This window comes from Podospora pseudopauciseta, chromosome 3 (genome assembly GCF_035222475.1).
Source record: "Podospora pseudopauciseta strain CBS 411.78 chromosome 3, whole genome shotgun sequence".
Classification (NCBI taxonomy): Eukaryota; Fungi; Ascomycota; class Sordariomycetes; order Sordariales; family Podosporaceae; genus Podospora; species Podospora pseudopauciseta.
In genome coordinates, this window is record NC_085893.1 from 776730 (window position 1) to 794794 (window position 18065).

General features: G+C 43.5%; 4 protein-coding genes and 1 non-coding gene across 5 annotated transcripts; 4 read left to right on the forward strand and 1 right to left on the reverse strand.

Annotated features, from left to right (window-relative positions):
• Positions 1-5205: 5205 nt before the first annotated feature.
• On the reverse strand, positions 5206-8209 carry QC763_0049130 (uncharacterized protein; the record flags this gene model as incomplete). Its single annotated transcript, XM_062905737.1, has 5 exons — positions 5206-5213; positions 6146-7117; positions 7167-7708; positions 7782-7926; positions 7984-8209. The coding sequence occupies 5 exons, from the start codon at positions 8207-8209 to the stop codon at positions 5206-5208; spliced, it is 1893 nt and encodes a 630-aa protein (XP_062766614.1).
• Positions 8210-9068: 859 nt separating this feature from the next.
• QC763_0049140 lies at positions 9069-9140 on the forward strand. Its single transcript has one exon. It is a non-coding gene; the product is annotated as a tRNA-Gln (tRNA).
• Positions 9141-9679: 539 nt separating this feature from the next.
• QC763_302200 (uncharacterized protein) lies at positions 9680-11323 on the forward strand (the record flags this gene model as incomplete). The annotated part of the gene is made up of 1 exon (XM_062910667.1): positions 9680-11323. One exon carries the CDS (start codon positions 9680-9682, stop codon positions 11321-11323), a length of 1644 nt encoding a protein of 547 aa, XP_062766615.1.
• Positions 11324-11577: 254 nt separating this feature from the next.
• On the forward strand, positions 11578-12384 carry QC763_302210 (uncharacterized protein; the record flags this gene model as incomplete). The annotated part of the gene is made up of 1 exon (XM_062910668.1): positions 11578-12384. The coding sequence occupies one exon, from the start codon at positions 11578-11580 to the stop codon at positions 12382-12384; it is 807 nt and encodes a 268-aa protein (XP_062766616.1).
• A 1006-nt stretch (positions 12385-13390) lies between these two features.
• On the forward strand, positions 13391-17034 carry HST3_1 (NAD-dependent deacetylase hst3; the record flags this gene model as incomplete). Its single annotated transcript, XM_062910669.1, has 2 exons — positions 13391-13516; positions 13573-17034. The coding sequence occupies 2 exons, from the start codon at positions 13391-13393 to the stop codon at positions 17032-17034; spliced, it is 3588 nt and encodes a 1195-aa protein (XP_062766617.1).
• Between the last annotated feature and the right edge of the window lie 1031 nt (positions 17035-18065).

Sequence of the window (18065 nt, forward strand, 5' to 3'; positions counted from 1 at the left end):
TATAGTCGAAAGGAAAATAATATTAATTATATTCGATATTATAAATATAAAACTTTCGAAAAATATAATCTTAAGGTAACTATAATATAAATATTATAATTTAAATATCGATTAAAAAAATAGTAATTACTTATAATTAAAAAAGCTTTAAAAATATTTAATTAACGATAAGAGATTAAAAATACGTATGGAATAAAGCGTAGGATAAATACTTTTTACGGTACTACCGTAAGAAATATAAAAAGTAATAGTATATTTTATTAATATAGGTAATAAGATCAAAGAAGTAAGGTTAATAACGTTAATAGAGATATCGGAGGTTAATAAATATATTTATTATAATAATATAGAAAAAAAGAAGAAAAAAGCGTTACCGGTAAAATATTAAAGATACCTAGCCTTTATAGTTAAATACTTATAAGGGTTTCTAAAGTAAAGACCGTAAAACTATAAAATTAAATTAAAAAAAAATTAAACTATAATTATTTAAGGTTTATTATATTAACGATAAATAAAGTAAAGAACTATAAAAATATTTAAATAAAAATTTAAAAAAAAATATATATATTAGGAAGTCTATATCGCTAATAAAATACCCTATATTTTTTATATTAAAAAAGGATAATAGTTTACGATTATATATAAACTACCGTTAACTAAATAACGAGACGGTAAAAAATAGTTACCCGTTACCGTTAATATTTAAGTTATAAAATTAATTAATAAAAGTATAATACTTTATACGTTTAAATATATTTATCGGGTATACTTATATATAGATTAAAGAAAAAAACGAATAGAAAATAGCGTTTCGTATACTTTATAATTATTTCGAGTATTTTATAATATTATTTAAGTTAATTAATATACCCGCGACGTTTTAATCTTTCGTTAATTATACGATACGGAAGTACTTTAATAAAATAGTAATATATTATTTCGACGATATTTTTATTTATTTATATACTTTAAAAAAGTATAAGCGGTACCTATAAAAGATACTTAACGTACTATATAAAGCCGGACTTTTAATTAATAAAGAAAAAAGCGAGTTTTATATATAGAAAATAGTATATTTAAGATATTTAATACCGCTAAATAAGGTTCGTATAAAGCTTAAGAAAATTATAGTAATTAAAAACTAGCCTACGCTATAATTATAAATATATATTAAGGAATTTTTAGGATTTATAAACTTTTATTAAATATTTATTCGGGGTTATATAAGTATTATAAAACTATTTAATTATTTAATTAAGAAGGATATAAAATTCCGGCAAAAGTAGGAAAAGAAATAAGCTTTTTAGGAACTAAAAGAAATTATTTTAAAGGACCTAGTACTTAAATTATTAAACCTTAATCGATTATTTAAAACTAAAGTAAATATATTAAATTATATGATTAATAGATAATTAAGATAATAAAATAATAATAATAAACTATATTTAATAACTTTTTTTTCGAAAAAACTAAAAGAAGTATATTAAAACTATTTAATTTATAATAAAGAACTATTTACTATTATCGAAGCGTTTAAAAAATACAGGCTATATTTTAACGGTATTAAATATAAAATATAGATCTATATAGATTATAAGAATCTATAATATTTTATTATTACGAAGGTCCTTAATATATAGTAAATATAATAATTAAAGTTTTTTTCGGAATTTAATTTCTAAATTAATTATAAAAAAGGTTCGGAGAACGCTAAAATAAATATATTTAGTTAGCGAGCCGATTACTATAAGGATATACCTAAAGAATTATTATTATTATTTAAAAAAGTATTAGATAATACTTTTAAATATTTATTATTATTATAAATAAAATATTATATAATATATTATAAAAATATTACTTTTAATAAATATTAAAGAAAATTAAATAACGATATTATAAAGTAATATTAATAGAAAAAGTTAAAGCTATAAAGTATTTAGAAAAATAATTAGGAAAAACTATAGTATAAAAATCTAATATACGTAAAGCTAAGTAATAGGACGGTATTAATAATGAAGATTTATATATCGAAGCTTAAAAAAAATATAAATATTATTAAAACTATAAAAAAAATTAAATAATACTTTAATTAATTAAAGATTAAAGATAACGTTAAAGAAGCTATTTAGTTATATTATATATATAAAAAAACGAAAATTACGAAATATAAATCCTATAGATTTCTAGAGCTACTATTAATAATAAAATAGCTATAAAGTTTAATTATAATAAACTTTATTATTAAATTATTAAAGTTTAAAAGTATAATAACCGGCGTTAAATATAATAATATATTAACGGTAATCGATAGGCTTATTAAATAAATATATTTCTTACTTTATAAAGAAACTTAATTAATAAAATAATTAACGGATATAATATTATAGTATATTATTTTAATATATATATAATTAAAAAAGTTTATTACGGACCGCGATATTAAATTTGTATTAAAGTTTTAAAAAGCGTTAATAAAGAAGCTTAGGGTAATAAATAAAGTATTTTCGGCTTATTACTTTTAAATGGACGGTTAAACGAAACGGTTTAATTAAATTATAAAATAGTACCTACGGAATTATATTAATTTCGAGTAAAACGATTAAGTTAAACTATTATTTATAATATAATTAATATATAATATATTATTAACCGAAACGATTAAAGTTATTTTATTTTTTACGAATTTCGGTTATAAAATAAGCTTACGGTAAAGACCTACGGTTAAAATACCTAAAGTTAAAGTTAAAATAAATAAAATATATATATTTTATAATAAGCTTAAGTAAAAATTAAAGTTTATAAAGGAAAAGATATAAAAATATTATAATATTAAAAAGCTTAAGGGACCTTACTTTAATAAAGAAAATATAATATTCCTTTCTATATATAATTTATATATTAAAAGACTTAATAAAAAGCTAGACTATAGGAAAGTAAAACTATTTAAAATTAAAAGAAAAATATCGGAGACGGTATTCGAAATAAAGTTACTTAATATAATATATCTATAATTATATACCTTTTATACTTTACTTTTAAAACCCGTATTATATATAAGTAAAGCTAATATATAGGTAGTGACGGAAAACGAAAAAAAAAATATAATATAGAAAAAATACTAGATTTATAGTTTAATAAAAGTTAATTAAAGTATTTAATTAATTAATTAAAATATTTAGCTATAGATAATTCGTAGGAACTATAAGTATACTTTAATTATCTAAATAAGTAAAAAGAATTTTATTAATAATATCCGGACTAATTAAAACCTAAATAAGTAAAAAGACTTAGCTTTAGCTTATAGTTAAATAATTATAAGACGGAGCTAAGAGAACCTCGATAAAAATCGAATTTACGCTTTCGATATAATAATCGACGTACTATATACTATATTATAAGGTTAGAAAGTATAAAAGGGACTAAATATAAATAATATTATATACTTTAGGTATTTTAAAAAGTAAAAGGCGCGTTACCGGCGGTATTTAGCGCGGCTAGGAAGGAAAGACCGGCTATATTGAAATCGAAAGAAAGATTAAAAAGTTAACTTAAGTCTAAAAAAGGATTTAGGGTATAAAGAAACTATAGGACGGTATTTTAGGTAGCGGTCGGCCGCGCGGGAATACTCGGTAAAAAACCGGGCGATACCGCGGCTATAAACTACGCTATCCGGGTATCTTCCTTCTAAATACCTTACGTAAAAAGACGCTCTTTACGTATACGAAAAAAGTAATATATTTATTTTACCTAAATAAATTTAATAATTAATTACGAAAGCTAATCTTTAAGCTTTTATTCCTTACGTTCGAGCCTATTTTATTCTTTTATTATTTAGGTTACTATCGAACGGTTAATTATAATTTAAAAAAAAAAAGATATACCTACGGATAGAGCTAATATTAGACCCGTTATATAGAATTTTACGACGTACGTACTCGGCGTACCGTAAGGACTCGGGAGCTATAATATAAGGGGTCCCGGAAGTAAAATAAGTAAAATACGGCATTATAATAATATTACGGTAGCGGATTCGAGAGGTAAAGGCAAAAGACTATTTAATTTTATAATAACGTTTCTATATACGGTTAAATATAGTAAATAGTAAAGTAAAGAAAAAAGGAAAGATTTATAATATTATTAATAATAAAAGAAGATTAGGCCGTAAGGGCTTCGGCCTAGAAAGGAAGTATTATATTACGGTTCTAAAAAACAATAGGGCTACGAGGACTAATTAAGACTGGACCGCGCTATCGAGCGGGGCTTACGGTCTACGGTCCAGTATCGGCTAATACGGAGCGGACCGAAGACTATATATAAGATAACGGTCCACGGTCTACAGGTCTATATATACGGAAAAACTAGCTAGTATAAATAAATAGTTCCGTAATATATAATATAAATTATAATTATTAGTATTAAACTATAGTAATTAAGATAAGTTATTATTATATACTATTAAGCTATACCGAACTAAGATTATTTAAAAGTACCTTTAATTAGTATCCCTTTTAAAGGTTCTGGATAGGGATTCGTCACACTTCCCGACTTTAATATTAATTACAGTAAACTAGCTTATTAAAGGTACTACGGTTATAATATACTAGGTAGCTTTCCTTCGTATAGAGGTCTCTTCGCTCCGTAAGGCTAATAAGGTACTAAGTAAGCGCCGGAAAGCTAAAAAACACGTGTAAGGCTTAGAGAGTTACTTACTATATAAGAGGCACAAGATTTACTAGATTAATAGGCTGTAGATAAGGAAAGAGTATAAAAAACGTAGCTGGATAGTAATATTGCAGAGGGGGCTCGTACGAAGGTTTAGTGCTGTGATGTATACGGTAAGCCTAGCTATAATGCGCGTACTTACTAGGAGGCTGCAGAAGCATTTAGTTTAGCTGTTTTTAATGTAATTATAGTTAATTCCTTATATTAATATAATGTAATTAAGGATAATATTTATAGCGTAGTAGAAAGTAGTGCACTCGCTTATATAGTACACTCGCTTATAATATACGTTATATAATATTACTTTATTAATTAATATATTAAGTATAATTTATTATTTATTTAGCGTATTATAATTATTAATAATAATTAGATTATTAATCCGGTAAGTTTAAATTCAATAAAGTATTTCGATTATTATATAGCGTTCCGGATAAAGAGTAAATCCCGTTTATTAATCTTTAACGGCTATAAAAGTTACTATTTAACTAAATTCGAACGCTATTATTAATAAAATAATATTATTATATTTTAAATACTTTTATATTTTTTATATTATTTTTAATTACGTAATATCGGCTACTTTAGGTTATTAAAGTAAATATACGGCCGCTAAATTAAAGATTTAATATATATATATTAACTATATAAGTAAGCTCGAGTTCCTTTATACTTTCCGCGAAGCTTTCTTCGCCTTTATAACAAAGAAGAATATATAAAGTAATTTTATAGGTATTAACCTTATACTATATAATCTAGAAAAGGTATTTTCTAAACTAAATATAAAGCTTCGTACGTTAATACCCTTATCGTTAAGGCCGGGCACGGTACTCCCTTAGCTCTCCTACATACTATATAACCTTTAAAAAACTACTTTATAGTTAAAGCTTATTAAAACTCGGATATTAAACCACCAAAGTAACTCTCCAATATCTATATTAGCTACTATAGATCGATTAGCTAAAGGTACGATAACTGTAATACACGAGGTGGCTCTTCTACGTATGGAGCTCTCGGCACTGCGAAAGGCCAATAAGGCACTTAGTAAGAGACGGAGAGCCAAAAAAATACGTATGAGGCTTGGAGAGTCACTTGCCATACAAGAGGCAAAGAATCTACTGGATCAGAAGGCTGTAGGCGCGCAGGTAATCCAGGAAAATCGATAAAGTGGTGGTGGTACAGGGGGGTCTCGTACGAAGACTCAGTGCTGTGGTGTATGCGGCAAGCCTGGCCATAATGCGCGCACTTGCCAGGAGGCTGAAGAAGCCTCAGATTCAGCTGCTTCTGATGTAATTATAGTCGGTTCCTAGTGTTGTGGTCTAGCAATTGAGGATAGCTGTTGTAGGGTGGTGGAGACTGTACGACTCGCTTATATGTACGACTCGCTTATAATATACGTTAGTCAAAAAGTGGCAAATACAATTTATCCCCCCATCCTCCCCCCAAAAAGCATCAGCCGCCCTCTCCCACACCTTCGTCGGCCCAAACACCATCTCTTTTGTGTAGTAAAAATGGCAGTAGTTCGTCTCATTGACACCCCCAATGACATCCTCATTCCAACTCAGAAACTGAATCGCAGTCTCCAAATTGTCAAGCGAAACAAAATCATTCTTCCCGTTGATCGACCCTGCCGCCTCACCACCACCGATTCCTGCCAATGGCCTCTTCATTGCGTACCCCTCTGCCAGCAGCAGCAAATCCTCGTTTTCGGTCGAGTTGGTTGTGCTGTTTAGCTCCGGCGAGAGGACCAAGACCGCTTTGACTGCCTCGTGAAAATTGGAAAAGTAAAAGATTTGTGCACCTGCCACACCACCCACGGCCTGCATGGGACCGGTGCTGGTGTTGTTTACTGTTCCAAGAGCAGGATCAGGTCGGCCGCCGACGACAGCGGTCTTAATCTTAATCTTGGCGTTGTTGGTGCCGTTGACGCTGTAGAGGAGCCTTGCCAATGTCGCGCAGGTAGAGCTACAAGCGCCGTCGGTGAGGAGGACAATATTCTCGTCTGTGAAGGGGGAGGGAGGGACATTGGCTCTATTACCTGCGCCGGTGATGTTGAAGACATCTTCGGTTTGGTTCCAGGGATGGTACTGGTATGCTGTAAAGGTGTCGTTTTCGAGGATTACCGGGCCGAGAAGGGCATCGGAAGTGGTGAGGTTGAGGCCGGTTATAGGGGAGAAAATATGACCGGGGATGAGCTGTTCAACCATGCTGTTCTCGTGGAGGCTGCTCAGGGCTTTGAAGCGGGCGGGCTCATCAGGGTTGATTTCGTCGAACGTGTTGGCGTCAAGTTTTTGATTTCCACTGCGTCGGCACTCGAGACCTTCGATATTTGGACGACGGACAGGGTTTCGCGTATGTTGTTGGCACTGAAGGCTGTTGTGTTGGGGATTAGCTAGAAGATGTGTTAGCAGACGAAATGAGAGCGATCATTGCGGGGATACCAACCTGAGCAAAGAGCTCGTAGGCAGCAGCTACAAGGCCATCCCCGTTCTCGCTAACGTCAATGATCAACTTTGTCTTATTCTGCTCTCGGGACTTCGCAAGGAGGTTGGCGATGGTAGCTTGAAAATCCACCAAGTATGCCATAGGATCCATATCAGGCGGGGAGAATTTTGAAAGGGCAAGCACAACTACATCGTCATATCCCGTCCCGTTCAGAAAGTAGCCGGAAGTTATGTTGGAACCATTGTCTCTAACGGCCGGCCAAGGATAGTTGCTCATTGTTGGGGAGAGAGGCGGCAGGGTATTTGTACTGGACACATCGCTTGCGGAGGTATCGGTCCTGGCCGAAGTTGGAAATTGCGGCGGCACTTCGGTTGTTGCTGGTGGTTCAACATCTATCGAAGCGTCGGGATCACAGAAACGTGTGTAAAAGCCTTCGCCAGTTCGCACACCAGTGAAGTTCGCTCCCATTCGAACAATGGCAACGGACTCTACCGTGACTTCCTGGCCATTTTCATAGGTCAAGGTTAGGGCTTTGTCCCTGGTAATCCATCGAGTTTGTAAGCAAAGTGCGATGATGAGGACCGGCGAAAGAGGGCATTCCGGCATCCCACATAGCGTCAAGACTTTGGAAGTCTGAAAAACGAAGCTGCTGTTTCATCACAACATCTACAGCGTCCTTTCCATTAATTTGAACAATCGCGGGTGGGGGTTGGCTTCTAGCGAGCGTCCCATTTGAGTTAGTGCCATATAGCTGAGCTAAGTGGGTGTTAGTCTCATACTTCAAGGCATCCATGATGGGCGCGAAATACTCACATAAGTGGTAAAGCTTAGGAGTCGCAGTTCCGTTTACACTGATCGTGACAAGATCCTGCACTAGGGTATTCACAAAGAAGAAATCCCCGAAGACATCGGAAACAAACCTGAAGTGGCCGTCATGGGAAGCACCAATGAGTTCATAGATGGCCATGGCAAAGTCGTATTCGCTGGCATATTTCTCATCCCCAGATACTCTGCTGGCGATCTTGTCTAAACCACCCATGATGTCAACGGCTGCCAGATCGTACGACTTCGGTGGGCTTTTCAGCCCAGGTAGAGTGCTTTGCCATTGCACAAAAGCGCGAAGGCTCTAGATCAACTTCAAAGCTGGGTCGGGTTTGTTGGGCACTGTCATCAAACATGAGATGGCAACTGAAGCCGGCACGGAAGGCATTGCTACTGTGAGTCGGTGTTTGTTTTCTGACGTATATAATTTCATCTGACAACTCACCCATTGCGCTTGCTGAGAGCAGCGAATCTGTGATGGAGGCAATGGCTGCGCAGGCCGTGGGAACTCCTGTCTGAGAGCCATCGACATCGGATGTACCTTGAGGAGCAGGTACAGCATTAGCGCTGTAGAATCTTGCAAAGCAGGAAGCTAATAGTGTCCACTTTCTGAAGATCATGTTGAGCTGCAACTACAAACAAACAGAGTGGTCTGTTCCCATAGCACCAACATGGCTCCTTGACGCACCATCTTCTATACTTCAATCACAGCGGATCGATGGAAACGACACAAGGGCAATGTCAACAAATTCCTCGGCGCTCCAAGTTGTTCTCATAAAGAACATGGTGCAAGTCCCGAACAATGGGATTCATCGCGATGACGCAGAAGACCTTTGATACAAAGGACTTCGACAATGGAGCTCTGCCGATTGAAAGTTGCCGATGGCCCGACATATGCTGAAGAGCCTGGATAGCTCTCTTCCTCGGTGATGTTTGGCCATTGCCAGTCAACAGTATACTGAGCTTGTGCTAGAAATGTAGCTGAGGTGCAGCTTCCCAACCTGGAAAGTGTCCCCTGATCCAGGGGCCACAAAAGAGAAGACAATGCTCCACCAGAAAAATTTGGTGAAAAGCAAAGGTCGTACCCGGAATCGAACCGGGGTTACCAGAATCAGAATCTGGGGTGCTAACCGCTACACTATACAACCATAGAATGTCTTGTTGAAGTTGAGGTGCGGATTGACCACATATAACAGGAACGTACCGGTGTGATTATCACTGTTCAGGGCCCATCAGCGCTGGGCTGATCCTAGAGTTCGAGGGTGTTTGCCTGTAGGCTGCATCTAAAAATGAGTTAGATCTAGACGAAGCGTTTGTAGTCGTTCTGGAGGGCTCCCAGAGTGGTATTTAGGCAAATTGCTGAATGGCCAGCAGGAAAACAACAGCGAAGAGTGAACTGGAATGTCGATGGTTGAAGTTGGCAGTGTTGGATGCTGCAAGGGACCAGCCAGTGAGCGAAAAGAAAGAGCAGGGATAAGCTCGCCTGCCAAGCTTTGTGACATGCATAAAGCGGAAACCTATCCGGAAAGGGTAGGCCGGGTAGACCACAGATGCGCGGGCAGCGTCGTGACTGCACTCGCCGCTGGCGCTGTGTACTGTACCTGAAGAATTCTATGACACCAGCAGCATCTTCAGTTGCTTGACAACAGCACAACACCAAACCAATTTCCCCGTCATCTCCGACAAAATGTCGAAAGAACAGCTTTTCCAACTGCTGCCGATGCCAGACGATGGCCTGCAACAAGTCCTCGAATATGCCGCCACCCTTTCCAAGCAAGAAGCTGCTGAACATTTCTCCAACATGCTCGGCGACTCGCCCCAAGTCGTCGAGTTCATTTCGACATTCAACGCACGACGAAGCGATCCAAAAGCATCACCGCCACCAAGAAACGCACCCACGTCCACGCCCACGTACTCTTCCGCATCGACCGCCCAAAACTCAGCACAAAACTCTGAAGCTGACGGCGTCCCAAAGCCCCGTCGAGGTCCCAAGAAGAAAGCAAATATCCATACCCCGCCCCCTAGACAAGTCGCCTCGTTTGCGCTTGGGCCAGGAACTGTCTACAGCAAGAAGGACTCGCAAGATGAATACATCTCAGCACGATCAGGCGCTTCGACACCCTCACACGCCACCAGTGGTCCCAGCAAACCACCACCCACCAAGACTGCCACACCTCCTCTGACCCAGACCTCGAAGCCTCCTCCCTCCGCGTTAGGCTCCCTAGTGTCGGACCTCGGGCAACCCAAGTCCAAAACCAAATCCAACCCTACCTCACGAACTTCGACACCCGGACCATCGTCATCGAAGAATAACAATGGGAATACGGCCAAGGTCACCATCACAGGAGGCGTGGCGATGCATGGCTCGTCTACGGTCCTGAGCGACCTCGACCAAGCCATTCGGTCTCTCGAGATCACCACCAATCCCTCACACTCAACAAATAGCGCCGAAGGTGTGGCGGCACGACGGTGTAATTGCGTTGGAACAAGACATCCTCCCCTGGCAGCAGCCCCGAACTGCCTTCATTGCGGCAAAGTCATCTGCATCAAGGAAGGGCCCGGACCATGTACATTTTGCGGGCAACCATTGCTGAGCTCGGCTGAGATACAAGGTATGATCAAGGAGCTTAGGGCAGACAGAGGACGTGAGAAGATGGCAGCAGATCGGGAAGCGCATAAGAAGGCCGAGGTTGCAGGGACCCCACGGCCGTATACCAAAACCAGAGATCCCACCATCGCAGAAGCGCAAGCTCTAGCTCACCGGGACAAGCTGCTAGCATTCCAAGCTCAAAATGCCCAACGGACGACGGTACGGGACGAGGCAGCTGACTTTGATGCCACTGTGGGAGGAAGCATGTGGGCCACCCCAGAAGAAAGGGCGTTGGCGTTGAAGAAGCAACAAAAGCTCCTTCGAGAAATGGAATGGAACGCTAAACCTGAATACGAGAAGCGCCAGCAAGTCGTGAGCATTGATCTCACAGGGCGTAAAGTGTTCAAGAAGATGGCCAAAATTGAGAGACCCCCAACGCCTGTTGATGATGTCGAAGATGACTATGGCTATGAAGCTCCCATCTTGCAAGGCACCCACGTGAGCAAGGGGCAAGGCGGTGCTTTCAGCAAGAACCCACTACTGAGCGGAGTAATCCGGCCGGTCTACGATTTGAAGGGCGAGGGCGAGAAGCTTGAAGGTAGGAAAGACAGGGCCACCAAATGGCGAAGAGTCCAAGATGATTTGGAGAACAACGAGGAAGCCATTCTCGATGGCGGCATTTACGGTGGGGGTCAAGGCGCCAGAGTGGGAGCAGTTGGCGATGAGCCAGAGTGCGCTTAGCCGTATCAATGACAGGAATATTTCAGTGCTAATCTTTAATGATGGCTGCTTAAACGGGTCTTGGGGAAGGATGGGGATCACTGCTTTCACATTGGCCTTGGGGGTATCGATGACGTAGCCCACCAATCCTAGGCGTCACCACCATCTTCCCAGGGGCAACAAAGTCAATGGCTGCACTGGTAAATAGACTATGTCCACCCGTGCTGTCTCTCACTTTGGTGTAATGCTATCTTACTATCCCAAGCTTTTGCAAGATGCCTTCAGACAACCTCAATTTCCAATGCGCGCTCATCACAGGGGGTGGTGGTGGCCTTGGTAAAGCGCTGGCCTCCTATTTTATATCCAAGGGCAAGAAAGTCATCCTCGCCGGCAGGACAAAATCCAATCTCGAGTCTGCAGCGAAAGAAATTGGAGCGACCGACTACTACGTGCTCGATACGGGGAAAACATCAGCGTTTCCAGTATTCGTCTCCCTCGTCACGCAGAAGCATCCGGAACTCGACTGTCTTGTGAACAATGCCGGTGTTCAGAAACCCTTGGAGGTCTCCAAACTGGACCCGAGCGAATTCCTGTACAAAGCAGATGAAGAAATCAATGTCAACATCCGCGGTCCCATGCACCTCACCTTGCAGCTGCTTGCGCATTTTCGACTCAAGCCGGCAGCCATGATTATCAACGTCAGCAGTGTGCTGGGTTTTGTGCCGTTCAGCATCATCAACCCGGTGTACAATGGGACGAAGGCATGGCTTCACTTCTGGAGCATGAACCTGAGGACTCAGCTGCGGGACGAGCCGCAGGCCAAGATCAGGGTGGTTGAGATTGCGCCACCAATGGTTGGGACGGATTTGCATCGTGACAGGGAGGACCCGGATGATAACAAGAAGGAAAAGAACCCGATTTCATTGACGGTGGAAGAGTTTATGCAGGAGGTGGCAGAGAAGATGGAGAGAGGGGACGGTATGATTACTGCTGGGCCGATGGGCAGGGAGATTGTGGGTGCTTGGTATGAGAGTGACAAGTTGGGGAAGAGGTATAAGAAGATTGAGGAGGGGGGCATGTGAGATTTCGGTTTGTGTACCACTGTGCCTGTAGATCAAGCTGATATCTCTGCCGGCGAATAAAATTGGCGTACCTAGACATGTGTGATGACAGGAGAAGGATCTACGAGATCTTGCGCAACCACCAGAGCTGGGCAGTGAGTGGCTGCCCGCTTGGCCCCCATTGTTCTGACAGTCTTCCAGAAACCAAACCAACGGTAATGCTGGTCTGTGCGCTCGGCACTAGTGGGCCGGGGAAGATCCACTTGACGAGTTGAAGGCTTGGTAGAATTCAGGGTCCCGTCGAAGACGTTGTGAGGGAAGTGCGTTGCTTGTGGGACATGGACTGACAATGGGGACAGTGTGCTTGTGAAATACAAGTATCAATGATTGCTCAGGGGGATGTTCAATCCGTACGTACAGCTTCCTTTGCCGGTCTGTCAGTCCTGACAAGGTTTCTCTTTCCAGTGTCCTCGAGCTCTGCTTGGCAGTTATCTGGCAGGGAAGTCACTTTTGTCGGCTCGTGGCTCATGGCTCGTGCTCCTTGCAGAGTTAGGTTTCCGGCGCGCCGTGTATCCACCTGCCCACTTCTTTCCAGCGGCCGACAACAAAACGTTGATTCTAAGACTGGCGCGGCTTTCCATTTTGCGGACGGGCACTGCTGTTCTCGCTCCAAGCTATCGTTACCCACGACTCCTCGATCCTTAACACTCCGAACCAGCTCTGTGTCGCTCTCCTCTACCCCGCAATCCTCCCATTGGGGACGCGTTTAGCCAGCTCCGAATCGCTGCGAGTACCGCCCACGGCACAACCCTCGAGTCGAGTTCGCGATTGCCCGTCACCTGCACCGAAATCGAAGACTCCACGCGCCGAGGTCACACACTCGCTACCGCCAACACAATACTCTTGTTTCTTCAATAGCCTTTTTTCAGATATGAATCTCTAACTTGACCGCATTCCTGCATGTACCATCACCGCGTTCCCAGCTGGGCGCCTTCTTTGTGGTGGATCAATTGCACACAACCAAAAGATGCCAACAACACACGTTGAGCCGGGGTCGGAAGCCCTGCTCGAGGAGATAGCCAATTCGTTATGGAAATCCAAGAAAGTTGTCGTTATCACGGGCGCCGGCATCAGCACAAACTCGGGCATTCCGGTATGCAAAACGGGACGCGTTCCGCCCGACCTACACTTCGCTGACAGCCTTTCTAGGATTTCCGCTCAGAGAACGGTCTGTATTCTTTGATCCAAGCACAGTTCGATGCTGCCGAAAAGCAACAAGATCACCCCTCGAGCGCTAGCGACGCGTCAGACTCTTCATCAGAAGAGCGTCCGACGAAACGACGCAGGGCTTCACACGATCTCTCCCGACCGATCGACGGTACCAAGTTACCAGGCCAATGGCCCCATAACACTGCTCAAAACACAATAAAATCAGAAAAAGGTCATGGAGCTGCTTCCGTCAATCCGGAATCGTCAGATCCCACCGATGATGACCCGTTAGCACAGCCTGCAACACCGCGAGACACATCGGGACCACAGGAGGATGTCACATTAAGAGACGTGGAAAATTCGGAGCATGCGCCAGGGCCGCCCACAGTGGAATCGGCAAACGCTTCGTTTGGCGCTGAGAAACCGGTCGAGCCTCCACTATCTAGAGGCCTGACGCCGTTGCCCAGTCCTAGACTCAAAGTGCCCGAAGGTTGCCCCGAGATCACGCCTGGCCCATCGTTCACGTCATCCCCTCCTAGTATGCCCGTCGATGCGCCGCGTCTTCGTTCTAGAACAGACATGCTGGCACACACAAGAAGCTCCTCGCCACTCTCGTCACCGCCTCCCATTTCTTATGACCCTTATCAGGAGTCACCAGAGGGGTCGTCATGCTCGTCGAGCGGATCATCATCTCGGTCAGAAAGTGAGGAGCCCTCTTCCGTGTCCACACCACTCCTCACATCGCAAACGTCGTACGCCTCCTCTGGTCGAATGTCGCTACCACACATGAAAGGCAAGGATCTTTTTGACGCGCAAATCTGGTCTTGCCCACTCAAGACGTCTGTCTTCTACACATTCGCGACCACGTTGAGAAACAAGGTCCGCGCCGCTCAGCCTACGAACAGTCATCGGTTTGTCAGTGTCTTGCGGGATAGCAGAAAACTGGTTCGGTGTTACACCCAAAATATTGATCAGCTTGAAGAGCGCGTCGGTCTTTCAACATCGCTCACGTTGGGCGCTGGAAGCCGCTATCGTTTTTCCGCCAGAGCAGGGCGCAGCTCTGCTGTGAGCCGGAGCTTGCTGAAGGGCCCCGAGGTCTCGGATCTCTCAGGGGATGGATGCTCGCAGCAGGACTCGGAGCAGCCTCCCGCATCACAGACCGAACTTGAATCACAGGAATTGAAAGATGAATCTGGCAGTGGAGAGCCTGAGGGCAAGCAGGAACATGATGGGTCTGGGTCAGACTCCTCGCAAGCGGTTCCTAGCTCATCACAGCCCCCATCTTCACAACCTGCGCCATCGGGACCAAAACGTGGTGTCGAGTGTGTTTTCTTACACGGTTCCTTGGCAGAACTGCGATGCTTTGTGTGTGCGAAAACGGCAACCTGGGAAGACGAAGAACGGCAAGCTGAGACTCTGGCTGGTCGCCAACCCACCTGCCCACATTGCGCAGGAGCAACAGCAGCTCGGGAAGAAAAAGGAAAACGTGCCCTTGGCGTTGGCAAACTCCGACCTGACATTGTGCTCTACGGTGAAGAGCATCCCCATGCTCACCTCATTAGCCCTTTGGTGCAACATGATTTATCGTTGGGTCCAGACATGCTGCTCATCCTTGGCACCAGCATGCGCGTCCATGGGCTAAAGGTTCTCGTCCGGGAATTTGCCAAGGCCGTACACGATCGGGGAGGAAAGGTTGTGTTTGTGAACTTTACAAAGCCACCGGAGAGTGTGTGGGCTGATGTCCTCGATTTTTGGGTGCAATGGGACTGCGATGCTTGGGTCGAGGATCTCCAACATCGAAAACCCGCCCTGTGGCTTCCTCCCGGTACTCTCATCCCAGATCAAGTCAAAGTCAAAGGGGCAAAGGGTCCACGGAGGCAGAGCGGCGGTGAAACAGGCAAGCGAAAGGAGCCAGCCGACACGGCGTCTAAGAAGCGCAAAGAGGTGGATGGACCAAATCGCAAGAAGCAGAAGCGCGAGATCGATGAGGTGGCGGACTCGGTCATTGTAGCACTTGATCCGGCAGATGTGCGAGAGCCCTCTCCTCCGCCAGCTTTGGAGGTGCCAGTCATACCCGTCACATCACCAGTACCATCGCCGCCGACAGCATCTCCTGTTCGACCTGAGGTGGTTCGCGAAATCCCACGTCTTCGGCCAGAAGCTCCTCCTCGGCCGAGAGAAATGACCATGACGACCGATAGGCTTCCTCCGCCAATACCTCTGCCAGGCCCGTCGCCGTTATCCATGTCAATGACCATATCGCCGCCTCCTAAGCCAACACGATCAGCTCCACCATCACCTCCCGCAGCCCCAGTTATCCCCGAACTCAAACCTATTCCACGACGGCCAGCAAACACAGTCGTCGCACGCGAGCCCAAACTGAACCCCGATGCAAAACGACCTGCTTCGATACGAGACCACAAGCTGAATGGGGCCTATCTTACCTTCAAGATACTGGGTGATCTGAAAAGGATTACCGGCGAACCACCAGTTGCGTTCTACACACCTTCCCCTAGTCCGGTTGCTTCGAGGCCAAAGCCAAAACGGGCTCGCAAGTCAGCGCCTAATGCTCTTCAGGGCGTTGGCCTAGAATCTGCAAACTCCACTTTGATGATGGAGGATGACGTCGAAGCTAATGACTCGAGGGGTCTAGCTCACGAAAGTTCAGAGGTTAAGGATGAACGGGTCACCAACCCCATGGATGGAGCGGTTGGCGTCCCCGACACCCCTGTCAGCCAAGCAGTGTCCTCGATATCCGCCATGGTCAAGAGCCGGAGGCGGAAGCGAACAGCATGGCGGATGATACGGGGTGTGGAGACGCAGGTCTCACTGGATGAGAATGGCGAGGTGGTGCCGCCTCCCCCGCTTCCTCACACCGCCGCTACATTCAGACCTTTACCTAGCCCTTCGTTCCGGGCTCTCCCCGAACCTAGGCCAACACCAGTGGCTTCTCCCGTGATATGTCAACCAAGCTCTAACCCTTTTGCAAGCATTGAAAATGGGTTCCAGGACACGGATAGACTTATCGACAAGCTGCGAGAACAGTCACGGCCGAGCACGCCTTTGCGCTTCCAGTTTCCGCCACTGAACATCCCTGCCCCCACCGAGCAATCCCCACCAAAGCTCGAGACTTTGGAGCCCAAGGTGACCTCCCCCGGCCCGCTCACAGCCAACAATGTGATGTCGCCCATCTTTGCCAAGCCAAGGAACCCATTCTTCTTTGCAGACCCTCTGGCTGGCGGCCTGGCCTTTCCACCAACATGGCATCAGCATCAGTTCCATCACCATCAAGCAACGACTTCGATGGAACGGACCACCTCGCAGCAGAGCGCCACATCCCACCAAAGGAGAGGGTCGTGGAATCCAGAGGATCAATTGCGGCAAGAGGAGCGGGAGCGGGAAGTCGCGATGATGCTAACAATGATGAGCAATTCACATGGCATGGGGTACGCGGGAGTATAACTGGGGGGTTTTGGAATGGTGCGAGCTTGTCGGGAAAGACAACAACGCGTTATGAGTATCTGACTGAGGCTTCGGCGTGTGTAGCGGGTCGGTGTTTGTTTTTCTGTTTTATCACATATACCCGTGGTGTTGCTCATTCATGTTATAGGTTTGAGCATGATCAAGACCGAGTCAGCGAGTCAGCGAGTAATTGGCATATACATAGGGGGCATATACTTGGGGAGTTTAAAGTGTTGGCTTTTTGTTATTGGGATGGGTGTATGGTCTTATTGCGGGTTTGGCTTGAGGGTTGGGGACGGGATAGTATTAACATGTTAACATCACTCAATACGTGTTTCACATCTCACGTCTCGTGTGCGTTTGTTGAGTCCCTTAACTACGTCTGTCTACCTATCTGGGGGCATGTATACTTGCGTCCTGAACGTGATCAGGGCTCTGTCAAGCATGTCGATATTACCTTCGCCTGATATCAACATGTCACCTACACCTTGATATCATTATGGTCGCGGGAAAGCAGGCAACCTGGATGAAGTGAAAGGGTGGAATCGATGTTGATTGTGAAAAACTAATGCAAATGATGCTTTCTCTGTTGTTAATAAATGTAAACCAGTAAGCGATGATGGTATATGAATGCCTCCTTTTGTCTTCCCCCAATTGCTGACTGAAGTAAATGCCAGATGACGCCCAAAGTCCTCGCGCCTTGGGAGCGTCTTGATGTCCATGATACTCGTGAGGATATGTAACAGGAAAAGATGCCATGAATGCTGCATATCCCAAAGATGATAGCCCTCCCGTTTTGCAGATCTCTCAGAACCAGTTGCATGATGTCGGTAACTTAAAAAAGAATAAGCAAAGCAGGAACGTGATGAGATGCGAAGAGCTTCTTGTGCGGTTTCTCACTGCTGCTGAGCAGCAGTGATGCTCCCCGCCGCCACCGCCGGTCCGACAGCAGCGGTGTCACCCCCATCTCCACTCGCAGAGAGAGCACCGTTCAGCTTCCTGATCTTCCCCTTGTTTTTCCTCCTCCTGGC